Here is a 22,931-nt window from a genome sequence, read left to right as displayed (position 1 = left end):
TAAATTTGCTTCTTTTCAGTTAATAAGAAGTCAGTAAGAATTAGTGCTATCAGGAACATGTGGCTTTGATGGCACGCGTGGTTTTTCCTCTCCCCTTTCCACTGCCTTTCCCACGTCCCTGAGGCTTCAGAGAGTTTTCATTCACTGTTTTATTCTGGGTACTTTTATAGATGATATCTATGCAGGTCTAAGGCAGGATTCTTCTTTCCTTATCTTTTTCTGGATGATAAAAGCTCAGCCCAGAAGATCCACTTGAATAAATGGTCTGTACAAGGGCTGTGCTAGCAATGTAGCTTTACGCAGCCAAAAGGGTCAGTTTTAATTTTTCATGTAAACAAGGCTGAGCTGTGTGCCTACAGAACAGTGTTTAACCTGCATAACTTCAAGCAGGTCAGTATTCATCTTTGCAAAGTGCTCTTGACAGCTTCAGCTGAAGCCATAGAAGGGTAACTGCTTTTTTTTTTAATTGACTAGAATAACAAAATCAGAAACAGTGTTGTTGAATAGCAGAGGACAGAACTGGTGGTACTTTGAGAAGCAAGAAGGTGCAAGTGGGTGTTCCACTGTGTAAATGCAATTAATCAAGATGTACAAGCTGCCTGTTCTGTACTCACTTTCTTGCAAGTATGTCCTTGTAATGTATACTTTAGAAACTGATTTCCTTTAGCATGACTTAAAAGACCTAGCGAGTGTCACTGCTTGATGTTGAAGAGTTGCTCAAAATCTTGGATAATTCATGATGGACTATGGGTGTGTATGCAAGTGACAAGTCTCATATAAACCTCATGTACAATTTATCATAAAGATCATTTCACCCAGTACCTCATGTCCAGTCCAGGTGTTTCAGAGTCTAAGCATCTTAAAAGTTAAATTATGTTTTCATTTAAAGGATGAGAAGTTGAACAATGAACTGGAAGTTGCACACAGGGAACTTGGTGCGGTCTGATTACTGACAGAGAGGTCCTGTCTCCACGACCCTCAGCGTGAGGTTTTGGTGGTTCTGCTCCCATCAACTTTTTATTAGTCTGGCCCTTGACCGAGGCCCTAAACTACAAGCCTGTCGCCTGGCCTTGGCCATGCTGGCTGTTAACAACACCAGAAGTAGCGAGTAAGACAGGGACTCTGGGGTTTGTTTCCATTCCCACTGCTTGTTACACTGTTGAGCAGTATCCTCTGGCTCCTTTGCCTTTGAGAAGCGATGGGTCCTCTTGGGCAATGTCTGGTGTCCCCTGTGGTTCCCTGATTGTAATTTTTGACCCTTGCCACCTTCTTTTTATTGACCCCCACAACATTTGGCTTCCCTTCCTGGTATTTGCCCCACACCTTTTTCTTGGGTGGTGGCAGTGTATAAAGCCATCCCTAAAAGGGAAAGCAACAGGCAAGCAATAAAACAAGCTTTAAATGAGAAAAGTACAGTTGAGTAGCATTGCTTCCCTAAGTTGCTATGCCAAGCTCCTGCAGTGCAGGAGCTTCCTGAGCCAGGACTTAGCCTGGGCTCGCTTCTGTTCTGTATATTTATCCAGTGGCTCTTGTGGCCAGTGCCCAGTGCTGGCAGGAGTGTTGCTCAGCTTCTGATGCTGGCAGGCTTGTCTGCAGGTGCAGACTGTCTGTCCCTTCGCTGTATTCAGTAGGCTTAGTTCAATGACTTAATTTCTTTTAAATTTGGAAACCTGCTTGAGAGTTGGAAGGCTTCATACAAGGTACAAGTGAAATGAGCCATGACATTTTTTTGAGAGAGTAAAAAGCAAGGATCTGGTTTGCTGTATGAAAAACTCTTGAGTGATTTAAATTTCTGTACAAAGTATGGCTTTGTATTTACTGCAACTTCCACTTTTGGAAGATGTGTTTAATTACAAACCACTGCCGTTACAGCTCAAAACGCATTTCCTAACTAACATTAAAGAATGAATCCTGAAAGCAGAGGTGTGGGGAAGGCTTTTAGGGATGCGAGCATATCCCTTGTTGTTACTCCATGACACTTCCACTGCTGGTGGAGTCCTCAGTCACAATACTCTTATTTTGTATGGGTACAGTGAAGAGTGCAGTATGATTGTATGGGTGGTGTCCCACCCCCCTCCCCCTCAGCTGGGGTTAAGGAGGAAAATGACATAAGATGCAACAAACAGTAGCAAAAAAGAAAAGGTTTATTTGTAGTAAGACAGAAAAATGCAAATTAGTTGTGCAGGGTTAAAAGCTTATAACCTCGAGAAAGAAAGTTAATTTCTGGTCTGTATGCATCGGGTGTTTTAAGCTGTTTTACTTCGTTTGCAGGAATTCATTAAGACAATTTTATTATGTTTAACAGAATATTATCATAGGCCTGGGGAAAAGTCAGTGGTTATTGGTGAAAGACACAGTGTTCAGCAGAACCAGAGGCAAAGTGCTGGTGCAAAGCCAATTGAACAGGATTTCTTAGCTCATCTGGTTTTTGTTTGGTAGATTTGTCTTGCTTCATGTTCCTGGGCATGAGGAGAAGGGGTGGAGAGAGAAAAATGTGTATTTAATCAGATATAAGTTGGTTTCTACTCAGTTCATGGCTGTTACTAGCTTAAAATAAATTTTTTTTTCCCAGCAAGACCAGCCAAGCAATGACTCCTCAAACCTTCCAGTTCCTTCCTGTAGCTTTTATGAAACTTGGGTGGGTCAGTGGCTTCTTTTTAAACAAAAGTTGCTTTAATTGGTCATCCATATGCTAAGGCACTGACTCGAAAGGATTGTTATAAGCTCTGATTGTCATGCACCACTGTGCACCCTTAGTGAGTTTGTACTCAACAGAAGGTGGTGTTATGGCCTTGCAGCTAACTGTGGTAAGCATATCCAAAAATTAACCACACTCGTGTGTTTTTATTGTTACCTGCTTTGCTCTTCTGGAGAAGCTGCAAAGTTCTCCTCAGTCGGTGCCCTCTGTATTCAGTGTCTGCAGCCTTGTTGACAGTTTGCAGGGAGAGGAGATGGTGTTTGTTAGAGCATCTTACCTTACATATTCTTCCAGATAATTGCAGTCATTTAGAAGGTGTTTAACTCATCCAAACAATGCTTGTGCACTACATTCGTGTTCGCTCTTTTTCCTGGGTTTGTTTTTGTGTGTGTTTTTCCCTTCTTAACTTGCAGTGTGTGTTGGTGGAGCTGCAAGTTGAGAGTTGTCTGGGGGTGTGCAGTGATGGTGCAATTCTTCCCATGAAACTAATTCATTGTTTATAGCTATGTTGTTGAAGGTTCCCGTGAACATAAAGAGAAATTCTTGGCCTTATCACTTGTGGGTATGTAATTTCTTTTTTCTTTAAAAAAATAATCATTTTGTAATTTTTAGATAAGACTGACAGTGTTCCTGAGTCAAAATGAAGGACTGAAAAAGGAATTCTAAACAACTTCTTCTAGAAACTTTAGAAAACATTTTACTTTGAAGAGTCTTTATGCTCATGTTCTCCTTTGCTTCAGTAGGTCTTATTCTTTAAGTAGCTTTTGCAAATGGAGAAAACTATGGAGAACTTTTTTCCCCTCTTGTAACACTGGATTTGTATTACATAGTCTTTAGTTGCTACTATGCTGGACGTGCAACTGAGAAGGAATATGGTATTTAGTCTCTGTTAATACAAGATTGTCCATTTCCTCCATGTTTAAGCAAATTGTCTCTTATCAAACCTTTAATTATAGAAGTCTCATTTTTTTCAAAACGTGTGTCAGCTCAAACAACTCCAGTATTTGTATACTTCTGACTGTTTTAAAATTGTTAATGAAGGTCTAGATTTAGAAGACAGGGTCAGCTAAAAGCTCTGAAGGGTATTGCATAACAACATATCAATTCAAGAATGAAAATGCGGTTTGAGTGGGGTCAGATTCTGGTTATTTCTGACTCTGTAGCTTAAACGGCACTTCTTATTGCCGATTGAGTGCTGAAGATGATCAGACAAAAATACCCAGGTTTTCTTTTCCTTTTATTGCCAGCCATCAGTAGTTTTTTTGCAAGCTAAGCAAGAATTAATTTTGCAGCACTGGCAAATTCTTGTGCCAACTGATAAAGTAGGCTAATTTATAACAAACTTTTTGTTGTTTGGGGAATACTTGTGGAAAAAATTAATTTGTTAAAAGGTTGCCCCTTCTTGCATTCATTGCTAACTTAAGGTTGGTAATTGGAACCTGTGCTAGCGTAGTTTGGGGTTCGAAGAGCCATGCTCTTTAGACACAGCCTAGTTATTATATTTTCACTGACACTGTATCCTTAGGGTCTGAAGTACGTAATGTGGTTCTGAGTGTGGCAGTAAGCTGTTCTTCCATTCGTTCCTAATGACTTTAGGGAAGCTTCACACAAGTTTTCAGCCTCAAGGGTGGGAAAAGACACTGAGTTTGGAAGGGCTCTCAGTAGTTGAGTCAAAGTGGTCTAGCAGCTGTACAAGTCTCACCTGGGTTCTGCTGTCCCTGCCTCCAGGCTGAGTCCCCTTGTTTTGTTTGAAAGTGCTATCTTTATCGGATTAAATATGAGAAATATGGCTGAGAGAGGGCTGAGGTTTGGGAGTTTGAAATTATCAATCCTGCAGGGATACGTTAGTTCAAAGTTGTTGCTTTTTGCTTAAAATGCAAGTGTGTTGCCCTTCTGCATGGCCAGGGTGTCACAGTCCTGACCCAAAGAGCATACAGCTAAAACATAGCTGTTAAAAATCTAGTGTTTACTTGTTCTGATTTTGGAAGTCAGCTTTCATGGTGTTGGTATTGCAGGTCTTCAGCATAAAATGCACCAACATTATTGTGAAGACTGAATGAGTGGATTTATTAATAGTAATAGCTCACTGCTCGTGACACCTTTTTTTCTTAGAAAAAGTGTTTTTTAGAATACATGTTTAGAAAAAGCATTGGTTTTCTTAATTTAGTTGGAATCCTGCTTGAGTTTTGGAAACTGAAGACTGCAGAAATAAATGGGACGCTTGTTGGGACATACCAGGATATCCATCTGGACAGTTAAATGGGTATAAGCATGAGTTTGGTTTTTGCATTCTTTTAGGACGTCATCTGTGAACTGGAGCCTTAGTATGACACAAATAAGCCACTAATTGCCAGTGCTTGCTGTGAATTGGCTTGCCATGCACTTCTTTTCTAGCTCCTTTGAGGCAAAACAATCCTGGCAAAAATGAAATGATCAGAGCCGAACACTTACATAACTGAAGGCAAGAGGGCTGTTTTCACTGCTGGTTTATCCAAAAAATGGTTTGTCTGTAGTTGTGAAATCACTGCTGTGGTCCCAGGAACACCATGATGAAGCTGCTTGCGCATAGCATGCCTTCCATCCTCTTAATGATAGCTAGACCAAAATGAAGGCATGAAAACCTTTTGCTACTGAGTGCATTCATGTTCTTGGAATGAAAATAAGTTAGTTGAATCCACGGCGCTATAGCAGTTGAGAAGCTGTTAGGAGATAGCACATAACTGCTTTGGCAAGTGTGTTGCATCTTAATCTGGTGCTATGCCGCATGCCTGCTTTCATGTGATGGTGTATGGTATAGGGTGGTCTGTGCTTCTAGATGGGAAAGGGTGACAGGCTCTCTATGGCATGCTGCTGGCTTTGGTAATGAGGCAGCAGGTAACACCCATGTAGAAGAGAAAACAGAGCAATTCTAATTAATAGTTTTGTTTGTGGGGTTTTTTTTTTGTAGGAACACCAGATCAAGTTGCATCTCATAACTCAGAAGCAAGGTCTAAAGATTTGCTAAACAAATGGAGAAGTAGACAAGTATTTGTTTATTACTGGCTGTGCAAGGCTTTCTGATGAGTAGTTTCCAATGCCTCTCTATAGGACTTTTCCATAAGAGCAACAGAGAGAAAAAAAAAGTGAAAACAGATTATGAGCGCTGGATCTGTGATGGTACTGGCGAGAAAGAGGCGTATCTGAACCAGAATTTATTCTCCTTTGACTAGTCTGGTTACTATGGTCTGTGGTAAAAATGTGTAGCAAAGTTGAATATACTCGAATGACAGAAGCATTTTGATAATCAAAGAATATAGTCAATGCGACATCTGAATTTGTATTTGTGTTTCAGATTGTGAAATTCTAATAGTAAGGATTTCTAAGGAGGTAGTACCTTCATGGCATATTTGGTGGAGGAGAAGATTTGGTAGCTAAGCACATGAAAGTTAAGGTTGAAGGCTATGTTAGAAGAGGATGACTATCTGTTTTTAGTTGTGTATACTTGGTGTTAAATAAAAACAGCCTAAATCAAACCTGCTTAAATCCTCCCTGAAAAGTGTCACATATACTAAACATTCTTGACTAGCTGCTGAGAGGAGTAGTGCTTTATTTGTGGAATGGGGCAGACATGTTCATTTGGAGACTGAGAAGGGAAAGAGGACAGAACGAAATCTTTTTTTTCTGGATACTCTGTTACGCGAAAAACAGTTTTGAACTGTCAGTGGGGCATGATGAAACCCCTGCGTGTGAGCTGGGTTTAATATGAAGTGTGCCATAACCTTTTTCAAACCAAAAATGGTCATAAGACTTTTTTGTTAATGGTGTATGCTAGATACCCAGTTCCCATAGATCTTTATCTGCTCTGTCTTGTCCTACACCTTCAGCAGGGGTGAAGGATCCCTGCTGGTTATCAGATGGGTTAGGTACTTAAGTAACAAGCCAAACAAAACCAAAAGGATTCCCTTGGGAACAGGGAAGCTGGTTCACTTTCTGGCTGGAAGATGAGCTGGGTCATTGTGTCATGAATCCCACCATGGTCCATACTTATGACTTGGGTGATGGAACAAGGGCTATTCTCATTATATTGGACAGAATATCCAAAGACAATCTGCAAGCATGGTAGAGGATAGGATTATCATTCAAAATGACTGTGACTACTTAAAGAAATAGAGTAAAAGAAACAAGCTGCAAAATAATGCAATCAAATACATATTACTGTGCCCGGGCACAATCAGCTGCACAAAATGGGGAACAAGTAGGTGGGTAGCAGAAAGGGTGTTAAAATGGAGAATGTCCTCCCAGGTATAAAATGTTCCTGTACCATACTCTTCTGTTAGTTTTTTTTGATAGTGTAATGCTTGAATTCAGCATGTGGTCTATTGTGCTTGGCCCAGGTTAGCCCCTGCTGTGCTAGTGAGGCCACTGTTTGAATACTGTCTTCCCGAAGAAAAAACAAAAGAGAATAGTGAATGCAGTTAAAAGCTTTTAGAAAGCAGCCTGTCAGGCTAGTTGAAATTTGAAGACTGATAGAAGATGGCATGTAAAAGATCTTCATGTAGTAAGAGGTGGTGAGACTTACGTTGCAGCACAGGAGATGGGCGGTTAAATCTTCTGCTGTGGAACCAAGAGATCGGCTCTCGTCCAGAGGTTGAGAGGCTGTGGGATCTTCTTGTACAGAGCAGGTTGAATGTACTAGGTCAGTAGTGCCTGAGGTACAGCCAGCACCTGGAAAAACAGGACCATGAGCACTAGTACCTTCTGTGATTCTGTTGGTGTGCAGAGCTCGCTATTAAAATAGTACTCATTCATTGACTTTTTGAAAAAGCTTTGGGTACCTTCAGGACAATTCTGCAAAGAAGCCACAGAGCTACATTCCTACACTTGCCAAAGTCTAGAAATTATTTGCATGCCAGTATTCTGGGAATAGGTATCTGAGATTATCCTGAAGACCTTGAATCACCAGTTTTTGAGAATCCTACAACCTTTAGTTGTGGCTTTTGGAAAGAGCACTGTACACGTATCACCTTCAGTGTGTTCATGGCAGACCACCTCGTTCGATGTGGTATGTAAATGCAGCCCCAGCAGTTTTAATACTTCCTTCTGCTCAGGTCTATGCTCTCACCTCTCTCCCAAGCAGGGCTGGGACCTGCCCCGACATGCAGCTTGGGGGCAGAGCTCATCTCAGTGCTGCTGCAGTCCCGTCCTCTTCCTGGTACAGCTCCATCTCCTCCTTCAGGATAGTGACCTGGGAAGGTAATTTTTATAGCTACTGGCTTACTCTGAGACCTATTTTAGTTCCCTGAAGTAGCTCACTGCAGCAAGTGTGTGCCAGCATGGGTGCCTGTTCGAGGCAGGTTTGTGGCAGTGAAAGCAGCGGTAGGACTGTGACAGTGTTGCTTAAAGTGTAATGGGAACCTGCTTAAGCTTTAGCCATTGCTGAGATCATGTATAAAGCAAGAGGCAAGTTGTCCTGGGATGGCTCTGCTTGCGGAGCTGCTCACTGGCTGGAAATTGTGATGTTTCTGGAGGCAACAGGGAAATCTGGAAGTGGCTTCTTTAAACTCCTGTTCTTTCCCCACCCCTCATGTCCTTGCAAGTGCACTAAACCCCAGGAAGATATAATTGCATTACTCTTGACAGTAATGAGCACCATGATGGCCATGTAATATCCTGAAGGGGTAACCCTGAAGAGTTTACAGTTAATGTGCTGGGCTGTGAGCATGGTTTAAGGTTGGGCCTTTGTGTGTCTGAGCATTAGATGTGCTGAGATGGTGTTCTGGCTCTCTGCAGCGGGCTCCGCTTGATGTTCTGTTTTCAGTGGCACCTGGTTCCACTCAGCTGTGATATCCAACTTTGCCCCATGTTTCCACTTGAAGGGCTTTGCCAATGTTGCCAGCTGACATAGCTGTCACTGGTTCTGCTTGCAGCAGTATCTGTGGTGGCATGGTGAACCAGATGGGGATCTTGGTGTACTCTACAAAAATGGGTTTCTTTCCCTCCAGCCAAATCAGTTCTTCCCTATCTGGTTAATTGCTCAGCCGTGGGGAAAGCTGTGCCAGTACAGAGGGGGTGTGATGTGAAGATGGGAATGAGTTCCTAGGGGGTGTGGGAGGGTGAGTGTTGGTTATGCTGCTTATGAAACTACAGGCTGGGCAGCTGCAACTCCTTTTGTGGTGGGGTCTTTCTATATATTCCAGCGCTTCAGATACAGCATCATTTGCTCTCTTCTGCTGTGTGGTCTGTGCTGCTTAGTCCTTAAAATCCTTGCTCTGAGTTCATGTGCTGCTGCATGTCCTGTGCATGGTAGGTCTGTGGTGTGGAGAACCTGTTTCCATATCAGCTGGGTCATCCCAGCTGTCTGAAACCAGTGCTATGCTGGCCTGCAGTTGGGTCCATCTTCCAGAGGATGTCTTCTTTCTTTACGAGATGTTGCAGTTACTGCAGGCATTGTGGGAATCATTGTGTGCTCTCCAAGAGCCAACAGTTAAGCACCCTGCCACAATATGCTCTGTCTGGGTTTACTACCTGTTACCACATTTGAATTCAGTGAGGCAAGAGCTTGAGCAGCCACAGGGACAAGACAGGTTCCAGAGAATTAGAGCATTCTTGTGGCAGGAGTGCAGCCCTGCTTTAACATGGCCCTGGCAATCGTCCTTTTATCCCTGAAACCCACCCCACTGACATGTGCCTTTGTAAGCTATAGCCTGTTACTGTGTTCCTCACAAGTATTTAATTGATTAAACATATTTACTGTGATGTACAAATGATATCCGAGTCATTGCTACCAAACAGTCTATTTGATATCAACATATGCTTTTTAGATAAATTTCAATAAAGTTCAAACTAAGTGGTTTTATAGACCATTACTTTTGGCCAATTCATGAGCTATCATGCTAACGTGTTTTCAGATGAATTGCCTTCATTATCATACTAATACAATTAATGTATCTTCTCATGGTTACCTCGTCCTGCACTTTGTTTCCGTAAGAGGCGTAACAGCATTAAATATATAGAACAGCTTTTACCTAGAAACATAATGGGCTTTCCAGAGCCCTGGGTATGTTTCTCAGAAACCATAAAGGCTTTTGGTTTATTTTTCTTGGCTGCTTACCTAGGAAGCATTCATGCTGAGCTAATCAGGAGGGAATAAAACAGTGCAATTCCTTGCTGAGGGCAGGGTGTTACCAGGGGGCATTTCACAGCTTGCCCTGTGCTAGCGCCTGGGCTGTGGCACAAGCTAGTGCAAATCTGGACAACCAAAAAAAAAAAAAAAAAAAAAAAAAAACAACAGAAAAGGGGTGATGGGGAGAGAAGGGTAGTTAGTGAGTTCACAGGACTTAGTGTTCAGTGTCAGAGGTAGAGCAAGGAACTGATGGTGGCCATCCTCTGCCCTCCTGCAGTCACCTCACTGTGGGTCTCTGGAGTCGCAGCCTGGTGTGCCTTCTGCTGCGGGAGCTGGGACTCTTCATCTGCACTCTCATGCTTTTTGATTTAAAATGGACAGAAATGTTTTATGTTAGCATGGATCAGTCTTCCTATTCTCTTTTTTTCTAAGCTTTCAGCTTTAAGTTTTCTTTCTCTCCAGCAGTGTAGGCACTTGGAGCGTGGGTGTAAGTAGAAAGCTGAATGCAGGTTAGGTGAATATTCCTGGTTTGCACCTTGTGAAGTTGTACTTAAGCGTATGACAGCATGTAGGCTTTTCAGGGCAAAGATGTGTTTTCAGTAGTGTAGCGAGTACTTAATCTATTGTATTGTATCAGTGGTGTGCAAAAGCGTAGGTAATGTCTTGGGGTCAGCCTGCCATGAAGGTGCTGTTGACTGAAGCCAGGTGATGCTAAGCCATGACTTCTTTACACCCTCTCAGGCTGAGCTTCTCAAGTGCCTGAGAGATTTTATTGTTTAGTGGGAAACAAGCAGCCACGTCTGTGCTGTTGCTGTATGTTTAACTGTCAGCGTCGGTATAAAACGGTTGGTTGTTGGTATGTGTCGCAAACATTGTTGGTTACCAAAATAAGTGCCTTGCCTCCTGCTTCTTAAAAATAATGGGACATTGTGCTTGTCTGGCAGCTCGGGGACATCTGGTGCTGTCAGAGCAATCTGTCTGCTGAGATGCTATGCAGACAATGGCCTGTCCAGGGTAAGATTTAAAAATATCGGCTAATCAGCTTTAAAGCAACCAACAGTAGGTGCTTAGGAAAAGGGGTGGAAAGAGAAGGAAGGTCTCTTCCTGATCTTTTAAAACAAAAAGTTACAGACATGGTTTTAGTCTAGTCTTGAGTTTTGAGGACAACCCAAAGCAGGTAGAGCTGGAATCTATTATGTCTGAAGTGGTATGAACTGGTTTTGTGGACCTGTAAATACTTTAAATCCATTTTTTACTGAAATAATGGGTTTGATTGTTCCTTTGTGCTGTACAGCATCACAATGTTATCTAGTGATCTGTTGTAGTAATTATTTTTATTTTTTAAGACTACTGGTTTCAAAAGCAGAGCTATTTTATCAGTTTCACTAAACTTTTCTCATAATCATTTGCTGTTCCATTGGGATGCCGATATAAAACTGTAATGGGAAGGAATGGCTCAGTGACAGCCTTTAACAGATCTCTCCATGCAAATCTGCTTTTTCCTCCTATGTAAATGTTAGGGGGAAGTATAGTAGATATGTAAGGTGTTAAATATGAACCAACTGGATTTTCTGGCTTTATAAGGTCTATATTCGCAATTTTATCTTTGTACTTCCAAAAGGTGAATCAGATGAACGGGTACGTTGAATGAATTGAGTTAGAACCTGTCTCCTGGTTTGACAAAATGTTCAGGGTAGTGACTCATGGTGGAGCTGAGAACTGGCAGCTTTCAGGTGCTCTTGAAGTTGTGGTGTTCCCTTCTGCTCCCCCAAGACCTCGGAGTGTGTCTCAGAGTTGGTCTGGGAGCACAGGACAGCTGGCCCTGCAGTGAGGCAGCAGAAATTGGGAAGGGTTATTTGTTTAGCCTCCAGCTTTGTGGATAAAGTGCCCCCATAACTTGTGAGGTCCTTTTTCATTGTTTGAAGACCACTGGTGAATATACCAAACATTGCCTATCTTGTCATTGCTCCAATAAAATATTGTGGCTTTTGAATAGTTTTGGTGTGGTTTTGTTTGGTTGTTTTTATTTTCTAACCAAAACATACAGGTAAAGTCTGTATATTGTCACAATAAGCAAATTTTTAAACTATCATCAGTTGAACGAAAACTCATTTCTGGAGACAATATCAACTTAAACTGAATGGATGTGTTGTGTGTTTAATAGCCTCCATTTTAATTTATTTTAAAAATACATTCCAACAGCATTAATAATTAAAAAAAAATCCAAATTGTATTCATGTAGCTCTTTCCTTCTAGAAATGACTGCTGTTACTGCAGGCAACGTTAACTTCAAATGGGACCCCAAAAGCTTGGAGATAAGAACACTGGCGGTTGAAAGACTACTTGAGCCTCTTGTTACACAGGTAGGGGGGGAAAAAAGGGGCAAAAAAAACCTTCATAAGGAGGATTACCTGTTTTGATATATTATTTCAGTTAAGTAATTGTCAAAGTTTAAATTCCAGAAGTAAAAACATTACAAAACTGAAGATGGAAAAAAATGTACAAGCAATTTCTTTGTTTGGTTTTATTGTGAGAGAGTTATTGGGCATGAATCTAGAAAGACTGTACTACTTCAGCATCTGATAAGAATGTATTTCAATTAGAAGTGCAGAAATGCACGTTAGTAACTAATGTTCCATTGATGCTGTGCTGTTTCTCACCTGTATTTTGGGTGGTATGCTGCTTATTTGTTGAGTCTTTAAAAAGCTGTGCTATGTATCATTTAAAAACTGTTGGTAATGACAGAAGTCCTTTGCAACAAAGCCATTAGTGCTTGCCAGAAGTGGGTGTCATAAGTGTGGTGGGTTTTGTATGGTTTATTTTTTTGTTTTGTTTTGGTTGTTGTTTTAGGTGTTTTATTTTGTGGGTTTTGTTGGTTTTTTTTTCCTTCTTTGAGATTACCTGTGTTTAGAGTTCCCTGTGGAAGGAGGTTCAGATAAATGGTGAAATGTGGTGGGGGATGTTTGCAACCTGTCTAGAACTGCCTTGTGTTGTAAATAGATTACTGACCCTTCCTAACTGTGTTCTACCCGAGAAGTATGCTTTTATGTTGTTATTGTTTCAGGATATCTTTTACAAGATATGCATGCTTCCCTTTAATTTCTGGCTATGCTTTATGCTGGATTTTAGAATAAAAGCTTATTTCTGCATGTCGTGTATTGCCCACTGAAATGCACTGACGAATATAGAAAACTAGAGTAAGTCTTGTAAATGGAAGCTATGCAGATTCAGCATTTTGAAGATTCTTGGAAGAGACTTTCTAGGAGGTCTGGAAGAGAAAGTGCACTGAAGACGGTTAACTCATTTAGCATTGTTTTCCTGAAATATGAAATTTTAAAAATGACACTGTGAACTGGACATAACTCCTGCTAAGCAAAAATTACAACAATCAAATTCTGTTTCCAGTATTAACGTCCCTTTAGTCACCAAGCTTCTGTCTGTACATTTGTTACCCGCAGATATTCAGGTGGGCAGCTGGATGATCTACTACATAGCTTTTTAGCTGGAGTTACTGATGGAGCCTTTTCTTAAGAGAAATTGTCCTACTTTTGTAAACTTAACTGAGAAAACTTGTTTGTAGGATTGTCCAAGATCAGTGTCTGTAACTTATTCCACAGTAGGCTGTGTTGGCAATCCCATATTTCGTAAATGATGTGACTGGCAAAATACAGAGAGGAAAGTGGAGTAAGTTGCCTTGTTGCAACTTGTTCTTTGTTTGTAGTACATGATGAACTGAGACTACCCAATACAAATGCTCCCCATTAACTGACAGCAAAATTCCCAGCTGATGGTTTTCCTTCTCTGAATCAACCTACTGAGAAGATGGATTCAGCTCTGAGGACCTTTGTCAGCTGTCCTTGGGCTTTACAGGATAGTAATAGTCTGAGTGTTGTAATTTAATGTCCCTCTGAAGTAGCTTTGTATGCATTTTCCTAGACTTAACAAAAAAAAGCAGGGGGCAAATAGAAAAGCCTGTGTGGATTTTGTGACATCTATCTGCATTTGGTTGAAGGGGATGGATCCTGATCGTGAGCTAATGGAGTACCTCATGGTCACCTCACTGCCGGTGACCACCTTCTAGCAGGGTTCAGTCTAAAACAAAACTTGGAAATATTGATTGAAGGAGGATTGTGAGAGTTCAGTCTTGGTTGTTTAGGGAAATAATGAGCTGTAGGAAGTCCTTTGCTCTGCATTTAGTCTATTGGCTCTAGTAGTGTTTTGGACTGCAACGATATGCTAGATTTCTGTAGATAATAGCTTCAATCTTGTTTGGGGTCTCTTATGCTTGGAGAGCAATCCCAAACTAATTATCTCAAACTTGGTTTCTTTGTATGTGGTGCCAAATAGCTCTGGCCTGTTACCGAGATTGCAGTTTCTCAAAAATACAAATAGATCTCAATTCTTAAATATCCAGGGCTTCTGCTAAGAAAAATCTCTAAGCAGTTTAGCTGAATTTGTAACGATCATCTAAGGAACAAAGCAGCATGGTAATGTTTAAAGAAATGTGAAAAACACTTTTTTGTGAGTTTAACCTTTTGAACCGGCAATAGTGCAGGTATTAGTGATACATTGTCTAGAAAAAAATACACATGACCCTGCTGTCAAATTGTTAAACTTCTAGTTTGTTTCACATTTTTTATTTTTTTTCCCCCTCCATCTTTGCCTTTAGGTGACGACACTAGTTAACACTAGCAACAAGGGCCCCTCTAATAAAAAGCGAGGGCGTTCTAAAAAGGCCCATGTTTTGGCTGCTTCAGTTGAACAAGCAACAGAGAATTTCCTGGAGAAAGGAGACAAAATTGCGAAAGAGAGCCAGTTCCTTAAAGAGGAGCTGGTAGCAGCTGTGGAAGATGTTCGTAAGCAAGGTAAGAGCTATGTATCTGATATCTTGTAAAACTATGGTTTTTCAGAGTAAGTAGAATGGTTCCTGTTTCTCTTTCGCTGTTATTTCTCATAACTCTGCTCTCCTCCACTTGCGTAGATACTCGGCTTGTCTTCCTGGTTCCTGGAGGAATAATATGAACTTAGCAGATCTGGAAATTGGATGTCCCAAGTAGAGATTGAGAAGAGAGGCAGAATGGCTGATTCTTCAAAGTGCATTTAAAAGTCAGTTTAGGCTAAAAAGCAAACTCCCCTGTCTCCCCTATAAATGTTATGGAACTAGTCTCAAATATGCTAATAACTTCTTCAGTATTTGAATGTATTCAAAGCAGCATTGTAGGAAGAAGACCTGAGTGTTGACTTGACAGAGCTGGGTGTCTTGAGTATGCAAAATGTAAACAGCAACAAACAGAATGCGAGGACCTTGATTAAATATTCCAGGCTTCCTCCCCCACATCTAGTGTTGATTTTTATCATGTTCTTTTTTACTTTCTTGGAGAAGACCTGCAAGAAAAGCCTATGGAGCTGGCTTACTCTAAAATATGCACTAGTAAATATTGTTGCTCATAAATCATTTATCATTCTTCCAGTCATGAGTCTTTTCTATGCTTCAGTGAAACCCAGTCAACTGGTATTAATGGTGGCTGCTGCTGTAAAAAAAGGAAAGCTTATTAGCATTAATTACTTGCTTGTAGATGAAGTTGCACAGTGATGAAATATTAGTTGAAAATGGTTCTAAGTTCTGGATGAGCCTGGTTAACAGACCAGAGAAAGATCAACAGAAGAAGGCTGCAATATAAGGGGCTAATTGAGTTGGCTTAATTTAACAACAACAAACAACAGCAAAAAAGACACCTTTGTCCTGAAGTCTTTAATTCTCAGTGCTTGCTTGATTGCTGCTTGGAATTGAGAGTCAGAGCTCATCTGTGAGTACCTACAAATGACTCTTAGTGATATTCGTGAGCAAGGGAGCTTTACTCAGTCCTCGGGATTGAGAACTTCCATTAGCTGAATTTGTAGTTACAGTGAGAAGCTGGTAGGAAGGAGAGGCCGATCATAAAATCCTTCAGGATGACCCTTTCACTTGTTTCTTGGCCCCTGCTTTGTTTTGCGACTACACATAGACTTGATGCCAAAATCTTGCTGCTCTGTTGATCTTTGACAGAGGAGGTGGAGTTCACAGCTGAGAGGTGCTGGAGTGAAATAACTTCCCACCTTAATGTCATTTCACTTCTTCCTCCTTTTTTACTGTTTGCAGCTTGCGTCAAGTCTGGTGCATGGAGAAGATAGCTCAATCTGTTTTCTGAAGTTGGGTGGATGATCATTAAACTTGAGTGATTTGCCTGTATATGACTGGTACCCACCACTGTTTGTGGGGGATGCAGTCGCAGCAGGGCTGGACTGATGGGGCAGCATGACCAGGGACAAAAGCCTCCGCCCCATCACAGTGCCAGTGTTCAGTCAGGTTTAGCAGAGCAGCTCTTCATAAGGAAATTAAAAACCAAACTTCTGAAGAAGTTGGAAGTAAATGGTGAAAAATGAGATCCAGCAGAGGGAAGCCTTATTGCTGCCAAAGCCCAGGGAAGGAATGCAGTTCTCAGTAGTGCTAACAAAAGCAAGGAGATACAAACTCTCAATGTACGTGTTTATATACAGTCTGTGTGCTTCAGAAACGTTTCCAGTATTGTGGTAAACCAGTTGAATTCATGAACTGGAGAAATGAGGGAAATATAATACAAAGCATGTGTATGTGTGTAGCAGAACTTTCAGGTGTTGGTGCTTTTTATCTGCCTTCTGTGATGGGGGAGCAAAAGTGGAGAGGAGGATTTGGGTGTCTTGGTCAGCAGTAGGGTGATCATGAACTGGCAGCATCTGTGTGTCTGACAGCAGTGGGATTATAGATGTGTAGCATAATTTATCTTCAGCAGAAGACAGGAAAATAGAATTAATAATGCCTCTATTTAGAGTAGGGAGCAGTTTAGTTACCATAATAAAAAAAGATGAATGAATGTAGACAGAGGTTATGAAGATGATTAGGACAATAGATAACTTGTCTCATCAGAGAAAATTAAAAAATTTTTTTTAGCCTAGCAAGAAGAAGATTGAGAGGGTACATGATTTTAGTGAGTACGCTTGTTCATAAAATCCCATTTGTTGGGGGTAAAAACAAAGAAGTGAAAAGAGCTATTTAGAATGAATGATAGCATGGCTACATACTAAATCAATATAAGTGGAGCTTCAAAGTCTTCCTGATTTTTACAATGGAAGAATAAATTACAACTTGCTTTAAATATTAAACAAGTTAATGAAATACCCTAAAGTAAGATTCCTGGCTCTTTAAAGCTGTGGACTTTTTTGATTTCTTTTAAAGTAGTGAAACTTCTTAAAATAAAATTTTGAACAGAACAGTGGAGACAAAGTACCAAAGTGTTTTTCAGAATAGATCCTGCTGTGGCTGTAAAAAAAAAGACTTAGTACTGGGGAAATGTTTGATGTGAACATCTCAGATTTCAGCATCCTTACAGTGTGTGTTACATTAATTTCTGCCATTAGAGTTCTGTTGGGTAATAAAAGGGGCAATATTGGTCTTGCACAGTCTCACTGTAAGCTCTTTGTAGGGTTTTACCTTCTTATGAAGCATTGAAGACTGATTGTATGTTGAAATGGTCAGCTCTTTTGGTGCTGTTGGGAAGTGTTTTGGAACTGAACCAGTTTCTTGCCAGGTGCTTGGCACTGAGACAGTTTTAAAACTCCAGGGTCAAGAAGGAAATTTCTTTTGGGTCAGGCTGACAGTCTATTCTTGTTTTCCTGGAGTGCTGACAACCATATTTCACTGTCTCTTATATCTGTATGCTAGTGTGAGGATCCAGGGTATTAGCGATGCTCGTACTGTTGTGTTTCTTCCTATGTAATTTTTGGTCTTTTATGGAAAATTACCAGTTTAAAATTAAAAAGCTTAAGCCTGTGCATAGGGTTAGAGGTAAGATAATGGATGAATGGTCTTGTGAATCCTGTGGACTTCGGTTGTGTTTCATGGTTGCAAATGCAGGGGAGTGAACCCGCTGATTCAGCGTGGTGCCCTTCTGCCTTGTGTTTGAGTGAAGCTTTCTCCAAAACTGAATGGTGAGGCAACTGTGCTTCACACAAGTTGCATAGCTTAAAGATTTCCAAGGAACAGAAGGAGGCCAGTTGTGGAATAACTTGAAGTTAAACACTGAATTCTTCTTGGAAAACTCAACTTTAAAATTCCGTTGTGACCAGTTAGCTTTATTTATTGGAAGGGTGCAAAGAGTTCTCAGCTGTGTTCCTGCAAGAAAAATGTTCTAGGAGTATACCACTTGTATTAGAAGTAATCCTGCAGCCAAGGACTAGAGATCTTTGGAAAGCCGTAACCTCAGGGAGCTCTGAGGTGGCTCTTGGCAAACTCTTGGGAGGAGTATTGTAGGCAGTATATGGATTTAATTGAAGACAAGGTTAGGAATTAACAGAAGCTTTTGTTGCCATAAGTATTGACCTCCATGTTTATGGCAAAAGGAGATACAGTGCCTTGCCCTTCATAGTAGAAAGCAAGGGTGGCCTTTTGTGATACTCATGGTGGATATTGAAGGTGGCATTAGAGGTAAGGTAGGACTTCAGTATCCAGAATAGTAGAGTTTTGAATCTCTGATTTCTTGCTTTCCTCCATTTGGTGGGGAATAGGCACCCTCTAGGAAGCTATAATAGGGTGTTAAGAGCAGGTAGAGGTATGGCCTGATGGCACTCCTTATATTTCTCATACTGCCAGCAAAGCAGCCTGGAGACAGGCTTTGAACTGGAAGGTGCTGAATGGTACACAGTGATGTCGGCACAAATTTCTAGCTGGAAAAAAAAGCATCAGTGCCTGTGTGTGTCTTAGGTCTTCCATGCCTTGCCTAGCCTGTCTTTGCCACTTTCCTGTTCTGTCAGCGTTGGTATAAAGAAAGGCCTCTGTTGTGGCCATCGTGTACTGTGCTGCTGAGGAGGATTAATAGTGCTGTCTGAAAGTGCTGTCAGACCCTGTGGGCATGGTGGGAATGAGACTAGAAAATGGTAATTTTCTTTTGATGGACTACAATCTTACTATTTCTGAAATGGGCTTTGTCCCATTAGATTTAATTGAATTCTTAGTGCTTTATTGACAAGATCATAGTGTGGCTACCATTGCCTCTTCTTTTCTCAACTCTGTTTTATTATCTTTCCATTGTAATGTCTAGTGAAAATCTAAGGTTATATTGGAAAAACAGATTACTTGTATAAGAATTTGTACCAGCTGTATAATCTGAGACTCATAGTCTGACCCTTCTGCAGTGTATTTCTTAAGTCTTGAAATTCTGCTTTCAAACTTGCTGTGTTACCTCTGGTTCAAATTTGAAAATGAGACGATAATGCTGGATCCAGTTTGAACTGCTAATGCACACACATAATGCAGTAACTGCTTACTTAAGCCAGGGCTGAGTCCCCTCCCTTGCTATCTAGCTAAAATAACTACCCCATGTTGCTTTTTCTTTGTAAAGAAGTCTGAAAGCGAGCTTTCTTTAATTTGCAGAAGAAAAAATTTTATATATGCAACAAATTTAAATATGGTCTTCCTTTAATTCTGGGAAGCTGGTTCTCTTTTGACACCCTGACAAGCTGTTTGGAACTCACTAAATCTTCTAAAGTCTCTTGTTAGAAGGAATCACAGAATGGTAGGGGTTGGAAGGGACCTTGAGACATCATCTTGTCCAATCCCCCTGCTTGAGCAGGGACACCTAGAGCAGGAACGCATCCAGGCAGGTTTTGAATGTCTCTAGGGAAGGAGACTCCACAACCTCTCCGGGCAGCCTGTGCCACTGCTCTGTCACCCTCACAGGAAAGAAGTTTTTTCTCATATTGAGGTGGAACTTCCTGTGTTCCCACTTGTACCCATTGCCCCTTGTCCTGTCATCAGGTACTACTGAAAAGGGTTTGGTCTCATCCTCTTGACACCCACCCTTTAGATATTTATTAGCATTAAGATCCCCCCTCAGTCTTTTCTTGTCTAGGCTAAACAAACCCAGGTCCCTCAGCCTTCCTTCATAAGGGAGATGCTCCAGTTCCCTCATCATCTTGGTAGCTCTCTGCTGGACTTGCTCAAGCAGTTCCCTGTCTGTCTTGAACTGGGGAGCCCAGAACTGGACATAGTACTCCAGGTGTGGTCTTGCTAGGGTGGAGTAGATGGGGAGGATAACCTCCCTTGACCTGCTGGCCACATTCCTAATGCACCCCAGGATACCGTTGGCCGCCTTATCCACAAGGGCACAGTGCTGGCTCATGATCAACTTGATGTCTACCAGCACTCCTAGGTCCTTCTCAGCAGAGCTGCTTTCCAGTAGTTCAGCCCCCAGCCTGTACTGGTGTGTGAGGATGTTCCTCCTTCCAGCTTGGTATCATCAGTGAACTTGCTGAGGTTACACTCCATCCCTTCATCCAGGACATTGATGAATATATTGAACAGGACTGGACCCGGCACACACTCCTGGGGAACACTGCTAGTTACAGGCCTCCAGCCAGACTCTGCTCTCTTGATCACGAGGCATAGCATTTTATGCCAGGACTGGCTTGTAAGGTTGTAATTTAAGAGATGGGTAGAGGATAATTTTGATTTTTTAACCTTGTCAGCAATTTCTGAGATATGGATGCGGTGAGTGGCCACCTCTCTAAGTTGTTTTTAAATAGAAAATAAATGAAAACAATATTTCTCTTTTGGGAGTTGGCAGTGTGGGAATTCTATATGTAAGTAAATGAGGGAGAAAATATTTGTAGTGAATTTTGATTCTGGCATAGATCCTTAAATCCTGAGATTAGTTTTCATACTTGTGGTGGTGACATTGATTTCACTACTATTAACCTCTTCCAGAGGGAATAAAGAAAGGGTCATGTCAGCTGTATAGGGGTTTTATAATCTCATGGCTCGTTGCAGTTTCTCAGCACTGGAGATGCATCATCTTTCACCCATCTGGAAATCCAAGGCTCTTAACATTTCTTAAAATAATGACTTGTGTTCCTCAAAAAGTTCGGTAAGGGATAGCTTTAGATTGGTATTTATAGCTGGTCTGTACTTGGACAGAAGCTTTTTTCATATGTCACAGCATTGAGGTAGCATATTTTTTATCTTTAATATGTTGTATGCCACTCTTCGTCATATTCTTTAAGATGATGGAAGGGTGTTACATAGGAGGGAGCATTTGAACAAAATTGAGTATCTTGATGTAGTTGCTTGGACAGGCTGGCAGCTGTGTTTGGGCTGTATTTAGCTATGAAGGCGTAGAGTGCTTGGGTGCTAGCAACTCTTTCAGGGCAAGATATTAATTGCTTAATGGTAAGTATGTGGATGGTTAACCCCAGCATCTCCAGTTGTAGGTATTTTTGAGTAGTTAAAATAGTAGTTTTAAAAACCACAATAAAAACAAAAACAAACCAACTCACAAAACCAAAACCCAAGCAAGTAGTTATAACTGAAACACTTCCCATAGTGGGGATACGCCTCACTATTTGCATGGCTGTGGGAGCAGACAAGCCATCGGCAGGATGCTGCTGCTGCATCATCTTGAGATTTTGATGCAAATCTTGCACAGCCCCATTTGGTGTTGAGCTTGAAGGGAGTCACTGTCAGCTGTCACTTGCAAAGCACTATTTGGGGTTCTTTTCTTCTTGTCTGAGAGGTGCTATTTTTGTTTGCCTGTTTGGCCATATGGACGCTTTTTCATACAGGTTTGGGAAGCCTCTGACGCAGCAGTTAGCTATAACACAGTTCGCCTGCTTTCTGGTCATCTCCAGCTGCCTGCAAATTTTGGCCTTGAGTACCTAGGTTTTCTAAACTAAATTGTAGCTGTTCACCAAGTGTTTCTGAAATGCAGAGCAATCCAAGAATAATAATGGGGATTTCAAAACTTGCTGCTGTGTAGGAACTATGGTACTGGAAGCAAAATGCTGCCCCAGAAAAAGTGGGGAGAAATCCAAAATTGACTCCTCTGACTATATGCAGACGTTACTTTTAGGCTTTCCAAATGCCTTCTGGAGGAATTTCTCTAGCTGTGTAAAGTGGCCTTTGCCTTTCATAGTTAACCAATTGCATTATTACCATCTGAAACCCAAATTCTTTCCTCCTACACCAGATGCAGACCCACAGGCTATGAAACGATTACTAAACCATGCTTTGCTTTGAATGCAAACCAGGGCATATCCAGCCCAGGTCATTGCTCTGAGTTGTTTACAGTCCCATGAGCTGTGGCATTTTCTTGTGTGTTTACGGTACTTTCTGCTGCTTTCTGCTTAACTCCTACATTCACACAAATCAAAGCTTTTGCTTAAGCTTTAAAAGTATTGTAGTTTGAAACAACTGCAGTCCTGCATGTAATAGCGAAGGCATGCTGAATTTGCCTCTCCAGAGGATTGTGGCATGTTAAAACACCTGTCCAATTGGAAATAAGGACTGAAGTGTTATTTCCCCGCCCTTTGTCCCTGCACAAGCTCCTCTATCTTGATACCATGTGGTAACCATACTTAGACATAGCTACGTGCAATCTTAATTGAAGGCTGTATTGAAGCAAATGCATTTTGTTTTCAAGACCTAGCTTGGCTTGCCCAGGAATCCTTAGAATCCCTTAAGAAATGTTGTGTGATGTTAAAGTCAGACCATCTTCTCCCCTTGTGCAGGTGACTTGATGAAGAGCGCTTCTGGGGAGTTTGCAGATGACCCCTGCTCTTCTGTGAAACGAGGGAACATGGTCCGAGCAGCACGTGCCCTCCTCTCTGCTGTTACTCGACTGCTGATTTTGGCTGACATGGCAGATGTCTACAAGCTGCTTGTTCAACTTAAAGTAGTAAGTGTAGTTCTTTGCTGTGATTCATTTTGCTGTGCCTGGCATGCCAGGCATGTTCTGTTAAGTAGCTTAGTTTCATGCATGTGTGCTGACCCTGGTGTGTGCACTGTCAGCAGCTCGCTTCTGGAGCAGGGAGGTTTTTAGGGCTTTTCCTCTGAGCAAAACATGTGCAATGGATGTTTGTCACTTTTTTTTACACTCATTGTCAGTAGCTTTTGACATTGTGTTCCACTTTATTCTGAACTTTTAGTACTGAAACTAAATGCACTATGGTCTCCAACTGCAGGTGATAACCAGCTTTTTTTTTTTGTCCTAAGGAAATAATTAGGCTTTCTTATTACCAGTACTCTTTTGTAGGTACTAGGAATGAGTAGCTTTGGTAGACTAA

The 22,931-nt window shown here is 41.3% G+C and overlaps 1 protein-coding gene across 3 annotated transcripts in view; it reads left to right on the top strand.

The window, feature by feature from the left end:
* The window catches only part of CTNNA1 (catenin alpha 1), a 119,743-nt gene that overhangs the window by 4,264 nt on the left and 92,548 nt on the right, over window positions 1-22,931 (top strand). For all 3 annotated transcript variants that reach the window (XM_064458886.1, XM_064458888.1, XM_064458887.1), the window contains exons 2-4: window positions 12,057-12,163; window positions 14,470-14,665; window positions 22,377-22,543. In XM_064458886.1, the coding sequence (XP_064314956.1) occupies window positions 12,059-12,163; window positions 14,470-14,665; window positions 22,377-22,543 (468 nt within the window). In that variant the 5' untranslated portion in view covers window positions 12,057-12,058. The remainder of the gene's footprint in view (window positions 1-12,056; window positions 12,164-14,469; window positions 14,666-22,376; window positions 22,544-22,931) is intronic.

Source organism: Phalacrocorax carbo, chromosome 8, assembly GCF_963921805.1.
Source record: "Phalacrocorax carbo chromosome 8, bPhaCar2.1, whole genome shotgun sequence".
Lineage (NCBI taxonomy): Eukaryota > Metazoa > Chordata > Aves > Suliformes > Phalacrocoracidae > Phalacrocorax > Phalacrocorax carbo.
The sequence above is the reverse complement of the archived record's forward strand: the minus strand, read 5'-3'. Positions and strand labels throughout refer to the sequence as shown.